The sequence below is a fragment of the Nerophis ophidion genome, linkage group LG06, assembly GCF_033978795.1.
Source record: "Nerophis ophidion isolate RoL-2023_Sa linkage group LG06, RoL_Noph_v1.0, whole genome shotgun sequence".
In the NCBI taxonomy this organism is placed as follows: Eukaryota; Metazoa; Chordata; class Actinopteri; order Syngnathiformes; family Syngnathidae; genus Nerophis; species Nerophis ophidion.
The window spans coordinates 12382542-12405780 of NC_084616.1; the positions used below are offsets into that span (position 1 = coordinate 12382542).

General features: G+C 36.6%; 2 protein-coding genes across 3 annotated transcripts in view; one reads left to right on the forward strand and one right to left on the reverse strand.

The window, feature by feature from the left end:
* Positions 1 to 10233, reverse strand: part of LOC133554208 (uncharacterized) — a 67029-nt gene extending 56796 nt beyond the window's left edge. Inside the window, exons 1-3 of one of the 2 annotated variants that reach the window (XM_061902677.1) lie at positions 10072 to 10233; positions 1537 to 1656; positions 1385 to 1459 (exon numbers count right to left, since the gene is read on the reverse strand). In XM_061902677.1, the coding sequence (XP_061758661.1) occupies positions 1385 to 1459; positions 1537 to 1656; positions 10072 to 10131 (255 nt within the window). In that variant the 5' untranslated portion in view covers positions 10132 to 10233. Of the gene's footprint in view, positions 1 to 1384; positions 1463 to 1536; positions 1657 to 10071 lie in introns of both variants that reach the window. The other variant, XM_061902676.1, reaches the window with a different exon arrangement.
* Positions 10234 to 15824: 5591 nt separating this feature from the next.
* Positions 15825 to 23239, forward strand: part of cd40 (CD40 molecule, TNF receptor superfamily member 5) — a 55807-nt gene continuing 48392 nt past the window's right edge. The window contains exons 1-5 of the mRNA XM_061902678.1: positions 15825 to 15958; positions 19496 to 19577; positions 21436 to 21558; positions 21648 to 21794; positions 21859 to 21952. Coding sequence (XP_061758662.1) covers positions 15911 to 15958; positions 19496 to 19577; positions 21436 to 21558; positions 21648 to 21794; positions 21859 to 21952 — 494 coding nt within the window. The 5' untranslated portion in view covers positions 15825 to 15910. The remainder of the gene's footprint in view (positions 15959 to 19495; positions 19578 to 21435; positions 21559 to 21647; positions 21795 to 21858; positions 21953 to 23239) is intronic.

Consider the following 23239-nt stretch of genomic DNA (forward strand, 5'->3'; position numbering starts at 1 on the left):
TCGATCTCGTTCACACTCTATTTCCCTAGTTATATTACTGTATTATTATATATATATGGTTCATATATATATAAAATAAATCTTTGGACATTACCGCCACCTGGTGTCAGTCCGCCGTCATCTCCCCCTGTTTTAACCTTAACAGAGTTACAAGCATCCCTCAGTTAGTTGGCGCCCAAACCGTTCAGTCTTACTCACTACAGCCTTAACTTATCGCTAGAGATCGACATGACCTTTGTTTTTCAACCATGGGAAGGAAGAAAGTGAGTTTTAAGAACAGTGCTGAGAAGATGAAATAGAATATATTCACTGAATTAAAAAAAGTAACAGTGCATGTCCTCTCCCTGATACCACTTGGTGAAGCAGATAGATAGATAGATAGTACTTTTTTGATTCCTTCAGGAGAGTTCCTTCAGGAAAATTAAAATTCCAGCAGCAGTGTACAGAGTTGAGATCAATTTAAAAAAAAGTAAAAAGTAAATAATGGGGGTTTAAAATGAAACAAAATAGAGAAATATTACAAAAAGAATAAAAACAATGGGAATAACAATATAACAGTAAAATAAGAATATAACAAGACAAAGTAGGCAGTAGTGACCATGTCATGAAAACGTATTGCACTGTTAATGTTTTGCATCCCCTGTCATCCTAATACCCCCCGTCCCCCGTCCCAGAGAGGAGTTGTACAGTCTAATGGCGTGTGGGACAAAGGAGTTTTTGAGTCTATTAGTCCTGCACTTGGGATGAAGCAGTCTAGAACTGAACAGGCTCCTCTGGCTACTGATAACACTATGCAGAGGGTGACTGGCATCATCCAGGATGCTCACTAGTTTGTCAACAGTCCTCTTCTCTGCCACCGTCACCAGTGAGTCCAGTTTCATTCCGATTGTAGAACCGGCCCGCCTGATCAGTTTCTCAAGTCTGGAGCTGTCCTTCTTAAATGTACTGCCCCCCCAGCACACTACCATGTAGAACAGAACACTAGCAACCACAGACTGGTAGTACATCCACAGGAGTTTTCTACAAATGTTGAGGGAGTGCAGTCTCCTGAGGAAGTACAGCCTGCTCTGTGCTTTCTTGTACTGGTGGTCCGTGTTAACAGTCCAGTCCAGCTTATTGTCCACCCAAACCCCGAGGTACTTGAATGAGTCCACGGTCTGTACCTCAACTCCCTCGATCACAATAGGTTGTGACCGTGGACTCGACCTCCCAAAGTCAATGACCAGCTCCTTGGTCTTTGACGGATTGAGCTGCAAGACGTTCATTTGCTCATGATACGAGCATTTCGTATCACGGCCCCTGAGCTAAAATGAATTTGACACCCCTGCCCTAAAACATTTCATCAGTAAATTGAGGAGTGTTGCTTAAGTTCTCACAAGCTCACCTGAAGAACTCTCTTCTTCCACCTGTACCGTCCGTGCTTGTGCACGCTGAAGTTGTACTGAGAGGGCAGCTGCTCCTGCTTCCGCAGACCAAACAAAGCCACACCACACTGTTACACATAGCCAACACATGCAAATGGAATCTTCTTCTTACCTGGTCAGGACCACTCTGCAAGTGCCCTCGGTCCTCCCTGGCCTGCTTCAGAGCGTCGTCGATGGACAGCTCTCCTTTCTTCACCTTGTTCATGATACTCAGCTGCATCTCGTTGCTCAGCTGAAATCACAACCCTTCCGCTCCGTCATGCCGAAGACGGATATCCAAGAACGGGTCGAAGTTGCTCTGCTTTGTTTCTTTGAACGCTAAAAGATCGACCTGAGTTTTTCATTTTTCCAATTGTTTTAAATCAAGTTTTAAATTAGCGACTAGTTCCAGACCTGGTAAGAGTTAACTCTTGGAGGTTATATAGCGTTTCATGTACAAAACCCATAACCAGTGAAGTTGGCCCGTTGTGTAAATGGTAAGTAAAAACACAATACAATGATTTGAAAATCCTTTTAAACTTATATTTAATTGAAAAGACTGCAAAGACAAGATACCTGTTCAGTGGCCTTGGGGTTAGAGTGTCCGCCCTGAGATCGGTAGGTCGTGAGTTCAAAGGTACCAAAGGCTATTAAAATGGGACCCATTGCCTCCTTGCTTGGCACTCAGCATCAAAGGTTCGAATTGGTGGTTAAATCACCAAAAACTACTCCCCTCACCTCCCAGGGGGTGATCAAGGGTGATGGCTCAAATGCAGAGAATCATTTCACCACACCTAGTGTGTGACTATCAATGGTACTTCAACTTTAGCTTAACGTTCAAACTGGCAAACTTTATTATTTTTTTGCAAATATGAGCTCATTTGGAATAAAGATGCCTGCAGCATGTTTCAAAAAAGCTGGCACAAGTGGCAAGAAAAAGACTGAGAAAGTTGAGGAATGCTCATCAAACCCTTATTTGGAACATCCCACAGGGATAATTGGGAACTGGTGGGTGCTGTGATTGGGTATAAAAGCAGCTTCCGTGAAATGCTCAGTCGGTCACAAACAAGGACGGGGCGAGGGTCACCCCTTTGGGAACAAATACGTGAGCAAATAGTCGAACAGTTTAAGAACAACATTTCTGAACCAGCCATTGCAAGGAATTTAGGGGTTTCAGCATCTACGCTCCGTAATATCATCAAAAGTTTCAAAGAATCTGAAAACCAACATTGAATGCCCATGACCTTCGATCCCTCAGGCGTCACTGCATCAAAAAGCGACATCAGTGTGTAAAGGATATCACAACATGGGCTCAGAAACACTTCAGAAAACCACTGTGAGTAACTACAGTTTATCGCTACATCTGTGTGTGCAAGTTACAACTCTACTATGCGAAGCGAAAGCCATTTATCAACAACACCCAGAAACGCCGCAGGCTTCGCTGGGCTCAAGCTCATCTAGGAGTTCACATTTCAAATTGTTTTTGGAAACTGTGGACTCTGTGTCCTCTGAACAATTTTAGAAGATGCAGGAAGATCCAGTGTGGACACAGCAGTGGACCACGGGTGAACCGAAAACTTTACAATCATTTGATAACAGGTACTGAGGCAGTTGCGCAAAGAACAAGTCCACCATCACAAACGGTAGATGGGACCAAATGTGCCGAGTGTGGAGTAAGGGAGGGGGCTTTTCCGCAAAGCGCGTACCGAGGCCTGCTTCACTTAGGGGAGGAGCTAGTGTGAAGCCTCGCTGCCAGGCTGTACCACGGACTGTTCCGGAACACGGTTCAGATTTTGACGACCCATAAACCGCCCAGGTTCCATTGAAAATGGGAACTTTTGTTGTGGTCAGTTTGGAATCTAGACAGAGAATAAAAACTTTAATTAATCCAAAACCTGATCCATCCATCCATTTTCTACCGCCATCGCTTATTCCTTTCAGGGTCCGATGAATATCAAATAGCTAATTTGTAAACGGGTTATACTTGTATAGCGCTTTTCTACCTTCAAGGTACTCAAAGTGCATTAACACTATTTCCACATTCACCCATTCACAGACTGATGGCAGAGGCTGCCATGCAGGGCAATAACCACCACCCATCAGGAGCAAGGGTGAAGTGTCTTGCTCAAGGACACAACGGACGTGACTAGGTTAGTAGCAGCTGGGGATTGAACCAGGAACCCTCAGGTACGGCCACTCTCCCCACTGCGCCGAATCCATTCCAACTAACTAACTCACTAACTAAATGTTTACCCTAACTACCACTGCTCTTAGTACCTCAACAACAGAATGGCTAAAATGTGTACATTACTCATCAGAAATTGTAGTACAGTTCACAACTAACTAACTCACTAACTAACTTGAGCCTAGTTGGCACCCTATCATTGAAGGGTGCCCATACAGTACCGATAAGTTCTTCTAATATTATTCATAACTAACGAACTTTACCCGAGCCCTGCACTCGGTGACCAAGGAATATGGAGTAGTGGCCAAAAACAGGGCACTACCAGTTGGTAGTTTCAGTTCCGATCATAACTAGCGTGTTATCTAGCTAATAAGTTCAAATGACATATATCAACTTTAATTATGAATAAAAAGATTGATCAAGTTGAAGTGTTTTCATGAGTGGACAACGACGGAAGGGACGAGAGGGAAGTGTCTGAATCGAAAGAGGAAGCACTGCTTCATCATAAATGACAAGCGAGAATACTGTATGTACACAAAAAATAAACTAATAATTACTGTATGTATACAAAAAAATCTAATAACTACTGTATGTACGCAACAATTGAACTAATAACTACTATATGTACACAGCAAATTAACTAATAACTATTGTATGTAAACAACAAATAATAACTACTGTCTGTACACAACAAATAAACTACAACTACTGTATGTACACAAATAAATCTAATAACTACTATATGTTCACAACAAATAATCAGTACTATAGGTACACAACAAATAATCCAACAACTACTGTATACAAACGTTTGTAATTCACTAACTTCTGTATGTACACGACGGATGAACTAATAACTACTGTATGTACACAAAAAACAAACTAATAACTACTGTATGTACTCAACAAATAAACTAACAACTACTGTATGTACACAACAACTAATCTAATAACTACCGTATGTACACAAAAAAATAATCTAATAACTATCTGTATGTACACAACAAAAAATCTAATAACTACTGTTTGTACAATACATATAATTCACTAATTTTTGTATGTACACAACAAATAATCTAATGACTACTGTATGTACACAACAAACAAACTAATAACTACTGTATGTACACAACAAATAATCTAATAACTACTCCAAGTACACAACAAATAAACTAACAACTACTGTATGTAAACAACAACTAATCTAATAACTACGGTATGTACACAACAAATAATATAATAACTATCTGTATGTACACAATAAATAATCTATCAACTACTGTTTGTACAAAACACATAATTCACAAATTTTTGTATATACACAACAAATAATCTAATGACTACTGTACGTACACAACAAATAATCTAATAACTACTGTATGTACACAACAGATGAATTATTAACTACTGTACGTACACAACAACTAATCTAATAACTACTGTATGTACACAACATATAAACAAATAACTACTGTATGTACACAGCAAATAATTTAATAACTACTGAAAAGTACTGTATGTACACAACAAAGAATCTAATAACTACCGTATGTACACAACAAATAATCTAATAACTACTGTATGTACACAACAGATGAATTATTAACTACTGTACGTACACAACAACTAATCTAATAACAACTGTATGTACACAACATATAAACAAATAACTACTGTATGTACACAGCAAATAATTTAATAACTACTGAAAAGTACTGTATGTACACAACAAAGAATCTAATAACTACCGTATGTACACAACAAATAATCTAATAACTACTGTATGTCCTTAACAAACAAACTAATAACTACTGTATGTACACAACAAATAAACCAATAACTACTCCAAGTACACAACAAATAAACTAATAACTACTGTATGTACACAACAAACAAACTAATAACTACTGTATGTACACAACAAATAATCTAATAACTACTCCAAGTACACAACAAATAAACTAACAACTACTGTATGTACACAACAACTAATCTAATAACTACCGTATGTACACAACAAATAATCTAATAACTATCTGTATGTACACAACAAATAATCTATTAACTACTGTTTGTACAAAACACATAATTCACTATTTTTTGTATATACACAACAAATAATCTAACTACTACTGTATGTACATAACAAATAATCTATTTGTACAAAACACATAATTCACTATTTTTTGTATATACACAACAAATAATCTAATGACTACTGTATGTACACAACAAATGATCTAATAACTACTGTATGTACACAACAGATGAATGATTAACTACTGTACATACACAACAACTAATCTAATAACTACTGTATGTACACAACAAATAAACAAATAACTACTGTTGGTACACAACAAATACACTTTAAAAACTGTATGTACACAACAAATTAACTAATAACTACTGTATGTACACAACAAATAATCTAATAACTACTGTATGTACACAACAGATGAATTATTAACTACTGTATATACACAACAACTAATCTAATAACTACTGTATGTACACAACAAATAAACAAATAACTACTGTTGGTACACAACAAATACACTTTAAAAACTGTATGTACACAACAAATTAACTAATAACTACTGTATGTACACAACACATGAACTAATAACTACTGTATGTACACAACAAAGAATCTAATAACTACTCCAAGTACACACCAGATAATTTACTAACTTCTGTACGTACACAACAAATAAACTAATAACTACTGTATGTACACAACACTTAATCTAATAACTACTGTATGTACACAACAAACTAATAACTACTGTATGCACACAACAAATAAACAAATAACTACTGTATGTACACAACACTTAATCTAATAACTACTGTATGTACACAACAAATAATCTAATAACTACTGTATGTACACAACAGATGAATTATTAACTACTGTATGTACACAACAACTAATCTAATAACTACTGTATGTACACAACAAATAAACAAATAACTACTGTTGGTACACAACAAATACACTTTAAAAACTGTATGTACACAACAAATTAACTAATAACTACTGTATGTACACAACACATGAACTAATAACTACTGTATGTACACAACAAAGAATCTAATAACTACTGTATGTACACAACAAATAATCTAATAACTACTCCAAGTACACAACAGATAATTTACTAACTTCTGTACGTACACAACAAATAAACTAATAACTACTGTATGTACACAACAAAGAATCTAATAACTACTGTATGTACACAACAAATAATCTAATAACTACTCCAAGTACACAACAGATAATTTACTAACTTCTGTACGTACACAACAAATAAACTAATAACTACTGTATGTACACAACACTTAATCTAATTACTACTGTATGTACACAACAAACTAATAACTACTATATGCACACAACAAATAAACAAATAACTACTGTATGCACACAACACTTAATCTAATAACTACTGTATGTACACAAAAAATAAATTAATAACCACTGTATGTACACAACAACTAATATGATAACTACTGTATGTACACAACATATAATCTAATAACTACTGTATGTACACAACTATTCTAATAACTACTCTACGTACACAACAAATAAACTAATAACTACTGTATGTACACCACACTTAATCTAATAACTACTGTATGTACACAATAAATAATCTATTAACTACTGTTTGTACAAAACACATAATTCACTAATTTTTGTATATACACAACAACTAATATAATAACTACTGTATGTACACCACAAACAAACTAATAACTACAGTATGTACACAGCAAATAATTTAATAAATACTGAAAAGTACTATACGTACACAACAAAGAATCTAATAACTACTGTATGTACACAACAATCTAATAACTACTATACGTACACAACAAAGAATCTAATAACTACTGTATGTACACAACAGATAATCTAATTACTACTGTATGTACACAACAAACTAATAACTACTATATGCACACAACAAATAAACAAATAACTACTGTATGCACACAACACTTAATCTAATAACTACTGTATGTACACTAAAAATAAATTAATAACCACTGTATGTACACAACAACTAATATGATAACTACTGTATGTACACAACATATAATCTAATAACTACTGTATGTACACAACTATTCTAATAACTACTCTACGTACACAACAAATAAACTAATAACTACTGTATGTACACCACACTTAATCTAATAACTACTGTATGTACACAATAAATAATCTATTAACTACTGTTTGTACAAAACACATAATTCACTAATTTTTGTATATACACAACAACTAATATAATAACTACTGTATGTACACAACAAATAATTTAATAAATACTGAAAAGTACTATACGTACACAACAAAGAATCTAATAACTACTGTATGTACACGACAAACAAACTAATAACTACAGTATGTACACAGCAAATAATTTAATAAATACTGAAAAGTACTATACGTACACAACAAAGAATCTAATAACTACTGTATGTACATAACAATCTAATAACTACTATACGTACACAACAAAGAATCTAATAACTACTGTATGTACACAACAGATAATCTAATTACTACTGTATATACACAACAGATAATTTACTAACTTCTGTATGTACGCAACAAATAATCTAATAACTACTGTGTTTACACAACAAATAATTTACTAACTTCTGTATGTACGCAAAAAACAAACTAATAACTACTGTATACACACAACAAATAAACAATTAACTACTGTATGTACACAACAAATAAACCAATAACTACTGTATGAACACAACAAATAATCTAATAACTACTATACGTACACAACAAATAAACTAACAACTACTGTATGTACACAACAAATAATCTATTAACTACTGTTTGTACAAAACACATAATTCACTATTTTTTGTATATACACAACTAATAATCTAATAACTACTGTATGTACACAACAAACAAACTAATAACTACTGTATGTATGCACCTTAGGAGGAGCTGCTCCAATTTCGTTGTTCTTTGAACCTGTTCATTGCAATAATGACAATAAAACTCTATTCTATTCTATGTACACAACAGATGAATTATTAACTACTGTACGTACACAACAACTAATCTAATAACTACTGTATGTACACAACAAATAAACAAATAACTACTGTTGGTACACAACAAATACACTTTAAAAACTGTATGTACACAACAAACAAACTAATAACTACTGTATGTACACAGCAAATAATTTAATAACTACTGAAAACTACTATACGTACACAACAAATGAACTAATAACTACTGTATGTACACAACAAAGAATCTAATAACTACTCCAAGTACACAACAGATAATTGACTAACTTCTGTATGTACGCAACAAATAATCTAATAACTACTCCAAGTACACAACAGATAATTGACTAACTTCTGTATGTACGCAACAAATAATCTAATAACTACTGTATGCACACAACAAATAAACAAATAACTACTGTATGTACACAACAAATAAACAAATAACTACTGTTGGTACACAACAAATACACTTTAAAAACTGTATGTACACAAAAAATAAACTAATAACTACTGTATGTACACAACAAATAAACTAATAACCACTGTATGTACACAACAAATAATATAATAACTACTGTATATACGCAACTATTCTAATAACTACTGTATATACACAACATATAATCTAATAACTACTGTATGTACGCAACAAATAAACAAATAACTACTGTATGTACACAACAAATAATATAATAACCACTGTATATACACAACAACTAATCTAATAACCTTATGCTTTAATTATTTGATGACATGCTTCTTTCCACCTGCACTTAGCATCCGTGTAGTACCGATCACTATTTTAGTACTACTCCTAACCAACTAACTGACATCAGTTTAGTAGCAATGAGGTATTTCGACACAAACTAACTTAGGTTACCCCCTTCAAGTACCCTACCAACATTGCAAGTGGTATAGTGCCCAAATTTGACACAGTACCCGCTCATAACTAAATAACTTCAAGTACCACAGCACTAGTACCCATGTGGTACCCATGCAGTACCAATAAGTTATTTTAGTATTGTTCATTACCAACTAACTTTACTCAAGCACTGCACTTGGTACTCAAAGAATATGGAGTAGTGTCCAATTAGGAATAAGAAGATTAATCAAAAACCAAGGTTTCTCATTGTCATCCCGTTGGTTTGAGTTTTTCCTTGCCCTGATGTGGGATCTGAGCCGAGGATCAGGACTTGAGACACTGGTGATTTAGGGCTATGTAAGTCAACTTTGATTGATTGATTGAAGTTGAAGAGTGTTTTCATGAGTGGAGAAGGACTAAAGGGAAGTGTTGGAAGCAGAAGAAGAAGCACTGCATCGTCCAACACGACTAACTAGAATTGAGGAAGTGGGAAAAGTTCCCATGAATGGAGTACAAACATTTAGACTTGACAAGATAAGAAAGTTTCCTACCTGAGGAAAGTCCTCCATGAGTCTGCTGTTCTCCTTCCTCTTGGATCCTAAACTCGGCATTCTGGCTTTGAGATCTGTCCCAGCTTTCCTAGCACGTCTGATCTTTGCGCTCTGAAAAAATGCAACTAAAGAGGGTGTGTGTGTGTGTGTGTGTGTGTGTGTGTGTGTGTGTGTGTGTGTGTGTGTGGCAGTGCCCCGCCCACTATGTGCTCAGGTATTTCAGGCCCGTCTAGGCCCCACCCCCACAACTTTCTCTCCACCTTTTTCTTTTCCAGTCCTCAGCCTGCACACTGTCTGTTTGCTTCCTACTTACATCCATTTAATGTACTTACTTACGTGCTTTCATTCTTCCTGACTTACATATTTACTTACATAACATATTTACTTACTGACTTACCAAATTACATATTTACTTACATATTTACTTACTGACTTACCAAATTACATATTGACATACTTAAATATTTACTTGCTGACCTACCTAATTATATATTTACTTACTGACTTACCTAATTACATATTTACTTACTTAAACATTTACTTACTGACTTACCTAATTACATATTTCCTTACTGACTTACCTAATTACATATTTACTTGCTGACTTACCTAATTACATACTTACTTACTGACTTACCTAATTACATATTTACTTACTTAAATATTTACTTACTGACTTACCTAATTACATATTTAATGACTGACTTACCTAATTACATATTTACTTATTTAAATATTTACTTACTGACTTACCTAATTACCTATGTACTTACTGACTTACCTAATTACATATTTACTTACTTAAACATTTACTTACTGACTTACCTAATTACATATTTACTTACTGACTTACCAAATTACATATTTACTTACTTACATATTTACTTACTGACTTACCTAATTACATATTTACTTACTTAAATATTTACTTGCTGACCTACCTAATTACATACTTACTTACTGAGTTACCTAATTACATATTTACTTACTTAAATATTTACTTACTGACTTACCTAATTACATATTTAATTACTGACTTACCTAATTACATATTTACTTATTTAAATATTTATTTACTGACTTACCTAATTACATATGTACTTACTGACTTACCTAATTACAGATTTACCTACTTAAATATTTACTTACTGACTTACCCAATTACATATTTACTTACTGACTTAGCTAATTACATATTTAATTACTTACATATTTACTTACTTACTGACTTACCTAATTACATATTTATTTACTTAAATATTTACTTACTGACTTACCTAATTACATATTTACTTACTTAAATATTTACTTACTGACTTACCTAATTACATATGTACTTACTTTCATATTTACTTACTAACATATTTACACACTGACTTACCTAATTACATATTTACTTACTTAAATATTTACTTACTGACTTACCTAATTACATATGTACTTACTTTCATATTTACTAACTTACGTATTTACTCACTGACTTACCTAATTACATATTTACTTACTTACATATTTACTTACTGCCTAACCTAATTACATATTTATTTACTTACGTATTTACTTACTGACTTACCTAATTACATATTTACTTACTTAAATATTTACTTACTTCCTTACCTAATTACATATTTACTAAGTTACATATTTGCTCACTGACTTACATAATTGCATAATTACTTACTTATATATTTACTTACTGACTTACCTAACTACATATTTACTTACTTACATATTTACTTATTGGCTTACTTAATTACATATTTACTTACTTACATATTTACTTACTGACTTACATATTTACTTATTTACGTATTTACTCACTGACCTACCTAATTACATATTTACTAATTTACATACTTACTTACTGACTTACCTAATTACATATTTACTTACATATTTACTTACTGGCTTACCTAATTACATATTTACTTACTTACATATTTACTTACTGACTTACATATTTCCCTATTTACGTATTTACTCACTGACTTACCTAATCACATATTTACTTACTTACATATTATTTATATACTTACGTATTTACTTACTGACTTACCTAATTACATATTTACTTACTTGCGTATTTGCTCACTGACTTACCTAATTACATATTTACTTACTTACATATTTACTTACTGCCTAACCTAATTACATAATTACTTACTTACATATTTACATATTTACTTACTGACTTACCGAATTACATATTTACTTACTTATATATTTACTTACTGACTTACCTAATTACATATTTACTTACATATTTACTTACTGGCTTACCTAATTACATATTTACTTATTTACATATTTACTTACTGACTTACATATTTCCCTATTTACGTATTTACTCACTGACTTACCTAATCACATATTTACTTACTTACATATTATTTATATACTTACGTATTTACTTACTGACTTACCTAATTACATATTTACTTACTTGCATATTTACTTACTTGTGTATTTGCTCACTGACTTACCAAATTACATATTTACTTACCTACATATTTACTTACTGCCTAACCTAATTACATAATTACTTACTTACATATTTACTTACTGACTTACCTAATTACATATTTACTTACCTACATATTTACTTACTTACGTATTTACTTCCTTACCTAATTAAATATTTACTAATTTACATATTTACTCACTGATTTACCTAATTGCATAACTACTTTCCTATATATTTACTTACTGACTTACCTAACTACATATTTACTTACTTACATATTCACTTACTTACTTACATATTTACTTACTGACTTACTTATTTACGTATTTACTCACTGACTTACCTAATCACATATTTACTTACTTTCATATTTACTTACTGACTTACCAAATTACATATTTACTTACTTACAAATTTACTTACTGACTTATCTAATTACATATTTACTTATTTACATATTTACTTACTGACTTACCTAATTAAATATTTACTTACATATTTACTTACTGACTTACCTAATCACATATCTACTTACTTACATATTTACTTATTTACGGATTTACTTACTGACTTACCTAATTACATATATACTTACTTACATATTTACATACTGACTTGGCTAATTACATATTTACCTACTTACGTATTAATGACTTATCTAATTAGATATTTACTTACTTACATATTTACTCACTGACTTACCTTATTACATATTTACTCACTGACTTACCTAATTACATATTTACTTACTTGCATATTTACTTACCAACTTAACAAATTACATATTTACTTACTTACAAATTTATTTACTGACTTACCTAATTACATATTTACTTTCTGACATATTTACTCACTGTCTTACCTAATTACATATTTACTTACTTACATATTTACTCACTGACTTACCTAATTACATATTTACTTTCTGACATATTTACTCACTGTCTTACCTAATTACATATTTACTTACTTACATATTTACTCACTGAGTTACCTAATTACATATTTACTTACTTACGTATTTATTTACAGACTTACCTAATTACATATTTACTTACTTACGTATTTACTTACTGACTTACCTAATTACATATTTACCTACTTACCAGACGCGATTGCTCTTGGAATGCAAGGGAAGCTCAGCTTTCCCTAAAATGTCAAAAAAATAAGTGATTAAATATATAGTGTTGTGTTGTGTTGTTGTATACGTGCAGTATATGCATATTACTACAATACACATGTGTTGTTGTGTACTACTACAGTACATGCTTCTTGTTGCATGTACAATACTGTATATGCAAATGACTACAGTGCGTGTAGGTAGGTGTGTACAGTGGTGAGAAAAAGCGATGAGGGAAACGCCCACTTCAAAGTTTTGGGGAATCCCTGAGACGGTTAGAAGGGACTGTAAAAACTGCTGTAGAGAACAAACTTACTGTACTTTTACAGTAATATGTGTGTTGTAAAAAAAAAAATAGTACATCGTGTGAAAGTAGGCAATAGGTGATTTCACCTAATATTTTTTTCTTTTTTTGTAATTATTTAGAATAATTCAACCTAAAAAAAAGAGATGGAAATCCCCTACTGTAAATAGGTCATTACATAAGCAAACACAAATATAAATCTACTTGTTTTTATTAATTAAACATCAAATGTTGTCATCTATAGTAAATAAATAATTTACATTTTTATTACTGCTAGTGTTTTTTTTAGCAAGAATAGAGCGTCAAGAAAACAAAATAGTACTATACTGTACAGCAGGGGTAGGGAACCTATGGCTTGCGAGCCAGATGTGGCTCTTTTGATGACTGCATCTGGCTCTCGGATAAATCATTGCTTAACACGATAAGTAATGAATGATTCCACTTGTAATCACAGTGTTAAAAAAACCGTTCAAAATATAAAACATTCTCATGCTTTTTTATGTTCAAGAAGTTGCGTTAATGGTAAAAAGGTATTTATTCATTATTGGTTAGTGTGGGGCTTGCTCTCCTGGGGGTTCTTCAGACCACCAAGCACTGACATGAGAGCCTGTTTCAGGTTTACAATATTGTTTTATTTTTCAATAAGTCTCTCAGTTGCTTTCCAGCAATTGTATTTTTCTCTTTCATTCTCGCTCGCGCTCTGGCTCCAGCTCCAGCTCCAACCCTGTCTCTCCTACTGGCAGCTGCTTATAAAAGAGCGACAGGTGATTAGATAACAAGGCCCAGGTGGGCCATCTACCCACCTGTCGCTGATTTCGAGGCTGGTCCTGGCAGCACCCCGCTTCGCTGCAGGCCCGCAGGCCACGCCCCCTCCACAGTTAGCTTCAGAATAACTATGTTATTACAAAGAATAAGAGACCTATTGTACTTTAGAAATGTTGGTCTTACTTAAAAATGCACACGTTTAGTTGTGTTCAGTGTTAAAAAAATATATATATTATATGGCTCTTACGGAAATACATTTTAAAAAATTTGGCTTCTTTGTTCTTTCGGCCAAAAAGGTTCCCGACCCCTGCTGTACAGTATACCTACTATTGTTGTCCTGATACCAATATTTTAGTACCGATACCAAAATGTGTTTGAATACTTTTTGGTACTTTTCTAAGTAAGGAGGACCCCCCCCCCAAAAAATGGCATTATTGCCTTTATTTTAGCAAAAAAAATCTTAGGGTACATTAAAAATCTCAATTTTGCCCTAAATAACTTGTATTTTAGTAGTAATTAAACAAACAAAGGCTCCTAATTAGTCTGCTGACGTATGCAGTAACATATTGTGTCATTCATCATTCTATTTAGTCAAAATTATGAGGGACAAACTGTAAAAATTGATTATTATTCCACTTGTTCATTTACTGTTAATATCTGGTCACTTTCTCTTTTAACATGTTTTATCTACACCTATGTTAAAATCATTTAACAATCACTTATTCTTCTGTTGCTTGATACTTAACATTAGTTTTTGGATGATACCACACATTTGGGCATCGTCCCGATACCAAGTAGTTGCAGGATCATTTCCTAAAAAGAAAGTAATGAATTTACTGGAAATATGTGACACAACTGAAACTGAAACTGAATTGTAGTGTTGTTGTTGTTTTTTTTATAGGGTCTAAATTGAATTGGTCATATATTGATAAATTGATATTGTCATTATTTGATCCAGATTTCATTATATTTGAATAGGTATTAGTTTTTTTTTTGCATGTACAAGTAGGTAATGCACATCAGAAAAGTGGTCAGTTGAAAATGTGTGTGAGGAAACCCAACCCTTCATGAAAGCGAAAGTGAAAGTGTTCGTGTGATTGGCTCCGCCTCCTCTTCTTTGAAACAAGCCCCTGTCGTTATTCAGCAGTTTAGACAAATATAGTTGAGGTGTATTCCCAGCCGGACCATGGAGAAGACACTAATAGTGATATTTATTCAAATGTGGACACTGGCGGTGAGTTCATTGCTGTCTCTTTTACTAACGCAAACTACGACATCGTTTTAGCAGTTGTTGTTTTTTTTTTATAAAGAAACACGCCAGCGAGTAGAATGCCTTGTTCCTGATAGTTGACCAGCGTTTACTTTCACCTGTTTTTAAATATATGTTATTTTCGTTTTTGTAGTTCTGTATAGGTTGGAGCTCGGGTGTGGCAACCAAACTAATATACTAGCAAACTCTGCATATTTACATTGAACATCTTTTCACGAACTCAAAAATTACTTTATATGAAACCAAAATGACCAGCGATTGTTAGTTTAGCGTAATCTTGAGTTAAGTTTTTGAACTAGAGGGTTAAAAAAAAGGAAATAACTTACCTGTGCAACTGTTGACATTCACACAACAGGAACGGTCATTATGGCAATTTTGGTCATTTTCCTCAATTTGGCTCAATAAGCACACATTTATACAGTATGACTGTGCATTTATATACCTGATAATATGTTAGTTAGCTGCTTTAACATGTTTAATATTTGTTAGAAGGGTGGCTAGTGAACAAAGCTATTGATTAGCGAGCTAGCTTCTTAGTTTAAGCTAACCTACAATTGTATGAATATTCGGTATATTTATGCAATATATCCATATTTTTCTGCTGTTATTTAGCTTATCTATCTGTGTGTTAGCTACTGAGTTTGCCTGTCGACTTAACCTTCACGTTAATGTGTGTTTATATATGTATGCTTTGTTAGCTGGGCTTCTTAGCCCTTCCTATAGAAATGACACAATTTAGCCGCCATGTTAGCTGTGTGAATCCATCCATCCAGGTTGGGTCGCGGGGGCAGCAGCCTAAGCAGGTAAGCCCAGACTTTCCTCTCCCCGGCCACTTCGTCCAGGTCTTCCTAGGGGATCCCGAGGCGTTCCCCGGTCAGCCGGGGGACATAGTCTTCCCAACGTGTCCTGGGTCTTCCCCGTGGCCTCCTACCGTGCCCTTAACACTTCCCGAGAGAGGCATTCTGGTGGCATTCTGACCAGATGCCCAAACTAGCACCCAAACCACCCTATCTCTAAACGAGAGCCCCGCCAATCGGCGGAGGAAACTCATTTCGGCCGCTTGTACCCGTGATCTCGTCTTTTCGGTCATAACCCAAAGCTCATGACCATAGGTGAGGATGGGAACGTAGATCGACCGGTAAATTGAGACCTTTGCCTTCCGACTCAGCTCCTTCTACACCACAACGGATCGATACAGCGTCATTATTAGTGAAGACGCCACACCAGTCTTCCCAGTGGCCTCCTACCGGTCGGACGTGTCCAAACACCTCCCGAGGGAGGCGTTCTGGTAGCATTCTGACCAGATGCCCGAACCACCTCATCTGGCTCCTCTCCATGTGGAGGAGCAGCGGTTTACTTTGAGCTTCTCCCGGATGGCAGAGTTTCTCACCCTATCTTTAAGGGAGATCCCCGCTACCCGGCGGAGGAAGCTAATTTCGGCCGCTTGTACTCCTGATTTTGTCCTTTCGGTCATAACCCAAAGCTCATGACCATAGGTGAGGATGGGAACGTAGATCGACTGGTAAATTGAGAGCTTTGCGTTCCGGCTCAGCTCCTTCTTCACCACAACGGATCAATACAGCGTCTGCATTACTGAAGACGCCACACCGGTCTTCCCCGTGGCCTCCTACCGATCGGACGTGTATAAACACCTCCCTCGGGAGGCGTTCCGTTGGCATTCTGACCGGATGCCCAAACCACCTCATCTTGCTCTTCTCCATGTGGAGGAGCAGCAGCTTTACTTTGAGCTCCCCCCGGATTGGAGAGCTTCTCACCCTATCTCTATGGCAGAGCCCCGCCACCCGTCGGAGGAAACTCATTTCGGCCGCTTGTTCTCCTGATCTTGTCCTTTCGGTCGTAACCCAAAGTTTTTGACCATAGGTGAGGATGGGAACGTAGATCGACTGGTAAATTGAGAGCTTTGCCTCCCGGCTTTAGCACCTTGTTCACCACAACGGATCAATACAGCGTCTGCATTACTGAAGACGCCGCACCGGTCTTCCCCGTGGCCTCCTACTGGTCGGACGTACCCTAAATACCTCCCTAAGAAGGCGTTCGGGTGGCATCCTGACCAGATGCCCGAACCACCTCATCTGGCTCCTCTCCATGTGGAGGACCAGCGGCTTTACTTTGAGCTCCCCCCGGATTGGAGAGCTTCTCATCCTATCTCTAAGGGAGAGCCCCGCCACCCGGCGGAGGAAACTCATTTCGGCCGCTTGTTCTCCTGATCTTGTCCTTTCGGTCGTAACCCAAAGTTTTTGACCATAGGTGAGGATGGGAACGTAGATCGACTGGTAAATTGAGAGCTTTGCCTCCCGGCTTTAGCACCTTGTTCACCACAACGGATCAATACAGCGTCTGCATTACTGAAGACGCCGCACCGGTCTTCCCCGTGGCCTCCTACTGGTCGGACGTACCCTAAATACCTCCCTAAGAAGGCGTTCGGGTGGCATCCTGACCAGATGCCCGAACCACCTCATCTGGCTCCTCTCCATGTGGAGGACCAGCGGCTTTACTTTGAGCTCCCCCCGGATTGGAGAGCTTCTCATCCTATCTCTAAGGGAGAGCCCCGCCACCCGGCGGAGGAAACTCATTTCGGCCGCTTGTAGTCCTGATCTTGTCCTTTCGGTCGTAACCCAAAGCTCATGACCATAGGTTAGGATGGGAACGTAGATCAACCGGTAAATTGAGAGCTTTGCTTTTGCTTCTTCACCACAACGGATCGATACAGCGTCTGCATTACTGATGACGCCGCACTGATCCGCCTGTCAATCTCACGATCCACTCTTCCCTCACTCGTGAGCAAGACTCCGAGGTACTTGAACTCCTCCACTTTGGGGCAGGGTCTCCTCGCCAACCCGGATATGGCACTCCACCCTTTCCCGGGCGAGAACCATGGACTCGGACTTGGAGGTGCTGATTCTCATCCCAGTCGCTTCACACTCAGCTGCGAACCGATCCAGTGAGAGCTGAAGATCCTGGCCAGTTGAGGCTATCATGACCACATCATCTGCAAAAAGCAGAGACCTAATCCTGCAGCCACCAAACCAGAGACCTTAACGCCCTGACTGCGCCTCGAAATTCTTTCCATAAAAGTTATGTATAGAATGGGTGACAAAGGGCAGCCTTGGCACAGTTCAACCCTCACTGGAAACGTGTCCGACTTAATGCGGACCAAGCTCTGACACTGTTAGTACAGGGAACGGACCGCCACAATCCGACAGTCCGATATCCCATACATTTGTGAAAAATATGTCGGAATTTTAAAATGAAACGAAAATACCCGTCATGTGTTTTATTTTCTATGATTATGTTTGTTGCTGACGGCTTTTTAGTTTTTGTTTCCATATTACTTTGTTTTAAAACTGATTTGACCACAGCGCCATGGGCTGGATCAGATGGGGCGCTGTCTTACTTGCCCCTAACTAAAAAAAAAAACACATGTTCCAACCCGATGATGTTGCAGTTATTTTAATGATGTTGCTGTCGTTTGTCGTTCAGGTGATGACCGCAGGTCAGCTTCAGTGCGACCCGCAGACTCAGTACCAGCAAAACGGGCAATGCTGTCAAAAGTGTCCACCAGGTAACACATTCGCATCTCGAACCTTTGTCATATTTTGCCCACACTCGTGCAGAAGCCATTTTTTGGTCCGCAGCTGTTTTTTTTATTGTTCTTAAAATTCAAGCAATTAATTATTAATGAGAAACCGTATTTTCCGGACCATAGGGCGCACCGGGTTATAAGGCGCACTGCATATGAATGGTCTATTTTCAAGCTTTTTCCATATATAAGACGCACCGGATTATAGGGTGCATTAAAGTAGTCATATTATTATTTTATTTTTTCTAAATGTAAAACACTTCCTTGTGGCCTGCATAACATGTAATGGTGGTTCTTTGGTCAAAATGTTGCATGGATGATGTTTTACAGATCATCTTCAAGCTACTTTCTGACCGTGGCTTGACCGTTTTGTGGGCGGTCTTATTTACGTGGCTCACCTTCAGCAGCGTCTTCTCCCCGTCGTCTTTGTTGTAACGGTGTAGCGTGCAAGGACGGGAGTGGAAGAAGTGTCAAAAGACGGCGCCAACTGTTTTAATGACATTCAGACTTTACTTCAATCAATAACGGAGCAGCATCTCCTCATCGGGAAACAACAAATGTGTCCCGTGAAAAAACGTCCGACCGGAACACTCTACTAACTAAAGTTCCTCGGGTGAATAATGTAAACTCACTACACCGGTATGTTTTAGCGCTTTCATGGCGAGTTTACTGACAGATATAAGTAAGAACTTTACAATACTTTATAGTAGAAATGGCATGTCCCATAATAAAAAGATCGAGAAAAAGAAGAAGCTTATCTACTACGGCGTCGGAACGGACTACAAAAGTGGATGTGCGCACAGTTTTTCAGGATTTATGCAGATCCCAAAAACAGATCAGCAGGTACCAGAAGGTAAGACAAGTTACTTTTGCATAATATTGCGAAATAAAACGCCAAAAAATATGTCTTACCTTATACACACCATAATAATACTAGCAGACAATCCATCAAGCGTTGGGCTTCATAGCTTACCAAAGTCGTTCTAAAACATTTTGATGGATTTCCGAGCCCAGTGTGTGATGTTCAATATTTTCAATGGAACATATAAAATGTTAGTGTTGTTTACTTAAGTCATATTCTACACGTATCTCTTATGTGCGACTGCCATATTGCAGTCTACACGTAGTACTTGGTTAGAACATTGAAGTGAAAATTTAGTTTTTTATAGACAATGCGGCGGAACATAAAGAATCTTGGCTACTCGGACAGAGGCGGACTGGTGTCAGGTTCAAACACTGATGACATCTATGAAATAGACCAGAAGCAAGGAATCATGCAGAGACAGAGTTACATCTGGCTCAATTGAGGAGACACGTTTTTTTGGGCTGTACTCTAGTGACAGGTCCAAAGTTCAGCCCCCATGCTTCTTCTGTTTATTGGGGAGGTCCCTGGTTACATCACCGAAGCTGTCACTTGAGGGAAGGGGGTAATCTCGACAGCTCCAGTTAGACACAATATATGATTATAGAAGAAATGCAAATGTGTTGACACTGGTGATATGGCCTTGTCTCTGCTCTGTCTGCGTCCCAGCGGTTTTCAGCTTTGGCTGTCAGCAGGCCGTTCCTGGACATAGACACTGATACGAGACTGGCTTGCAATCTTTTGGATTGCCAGCTTTGCACAGGCAAAGAAAAATACCACTTCAGCACAATTGATATTAACTGTAGCAACGGCCCTTAAGCATAAGAGTTGTGTGATAATATATACGTAATTATTCTAACACTGGCCAATGTATGAAGACAGTTAAAAATGGTCGCACTCAGACTTATTTAAGCCTTTTAACTAGTTACTACGTCTCAAAGCTAAAATGTCACATCTAACCCGACTACGTGTTTTCAGGCACCAGCATGTCGTCCTTCAGCGTGTGCACGGAGCCTCTTTGCCTCGACTGCGACGAGGACGAGTATCAGGACGCGTTCACCACGGAAGCCACGTGTAAACGTCAGCCGTACTGCGACCCGAGTGAGACCTCCTCACATCCAGTCGGTCACATCTTTGATTTGTGATGACCACGCTCAGCTCCGGTCTGTTTTTTTTTCTTCTTCTGGCAGACAAAAACTTTGAGTTTGTGAAGCAGGCGAGCAAAAGGCAAAAAAGCGTGTGCATGTGCCAACGCGGGTTCCACTGCTCCAGTGGCGCCTGCCTCACCTGCGTGCCCCACAGGTCTTGTGAGCCCGGATGGGGGGCGATAGTTCAAGGTAAGATCGCGCCAGTCTTCACTCCTCTTCGTCAAAGTTGATTTTTATTTTCCTCTGCTGTCAGGGAATCAAACCCACGACACAGTGTGCCACAAATGCCCCCAAGGATCATTTTCCAACAAGAGCTTATGGGACGCCGACTGTGTGGTCTGGACCAAGTAAGGACTGCAAGTTTGTACACTTTCAAATGTCTTCTCACACTGTTACAACTTAAGTGAACCAAAGTTGATGTTAATGCTTAAAAACTTATAACAAAAGACACCTAACGATTACATACTTAAAGGCACTTTTTATTTTTACTAAATATATTTATTTCTGTCACCTGTATTTTATCATCTAGTTGATTTTGCTGTGAAAAATAAATTGCATTTAAAAATGAATAATTTTTCAGGATATAAAGATTTAAAAAAAAATGTATACAATTTTTTATTTATTTTTTATTATTTTTTATGATCTGTCCTTTCTAATCCATTTTCTCCTGCTTGTTACTCTCGGTGTCTCCCAGCCACTCTGGCAAATCATATTGTTTAAAAGGTTATATATATATATATATATATATATATATATATATATATATATATATATATATATATACACATCCATCCATTACATATATACATATACTTACATACATATATTTACATACATATATATATATATATGTGTATGTATATACACACACACATATATATATATATAGATATATATGTATATATATGTAGGTGTGGGAAAAAATCACAAGACTACTTCATCTCTACAGATCTGTTTCATGAGGGGTTCCCTCAATCATCAGGAGATTTTAATGGAAGCATTCACATACAATGGTTTATATAGAGCACAGAGTGGGTGGGTACAAGCAGGCGTAGGGTGTGGTGATTGGCTCATGTGTTACCTAGGAGGTGTTTCCGCCTGTGGCGGCATGTTGAAATGATTTCACTGCGCTTGTTGAGGGATGATAGCTCTGGATGATATATAATAAACAGTTTCTCTTTTAAGCATAAGTTGCATCTTTTATTACCACTGTTGTAAGGTGTGCTGGATGCAAGAATTTGCCATGTTATTGAATATTCAACATTATTGTCTTTGAGGTTCCAAATGTGTTTGCTGAGTTCGGTAGAATTCTGCAAAGTCTTGTTTCTAAAGGAGGCGTTGTGATTATTCCATCTTGTTTTGAACGCTCCTTCGGTTAATCCTACGTACGTGTCGGATGTGTTAATGTCCTTGCGTATTACCTTTGCTTGGTAAACGACTGATGTCTGTAAGCACCCTCCGCTGAGAGGGCAATCAGGTTTCTTGCGACAGTTACATTCATTATTGGTTTCAGAGTCGTTTAGTCTGGGGGTAGGCAGTCCTTTTGCAATTGCTTTGTTGTGGTTTGAAATGATTTGTTGCATGTTATTCATACAGCTGTAGCTCAATTTAATGTTGTTCTTGTTGAATATTTT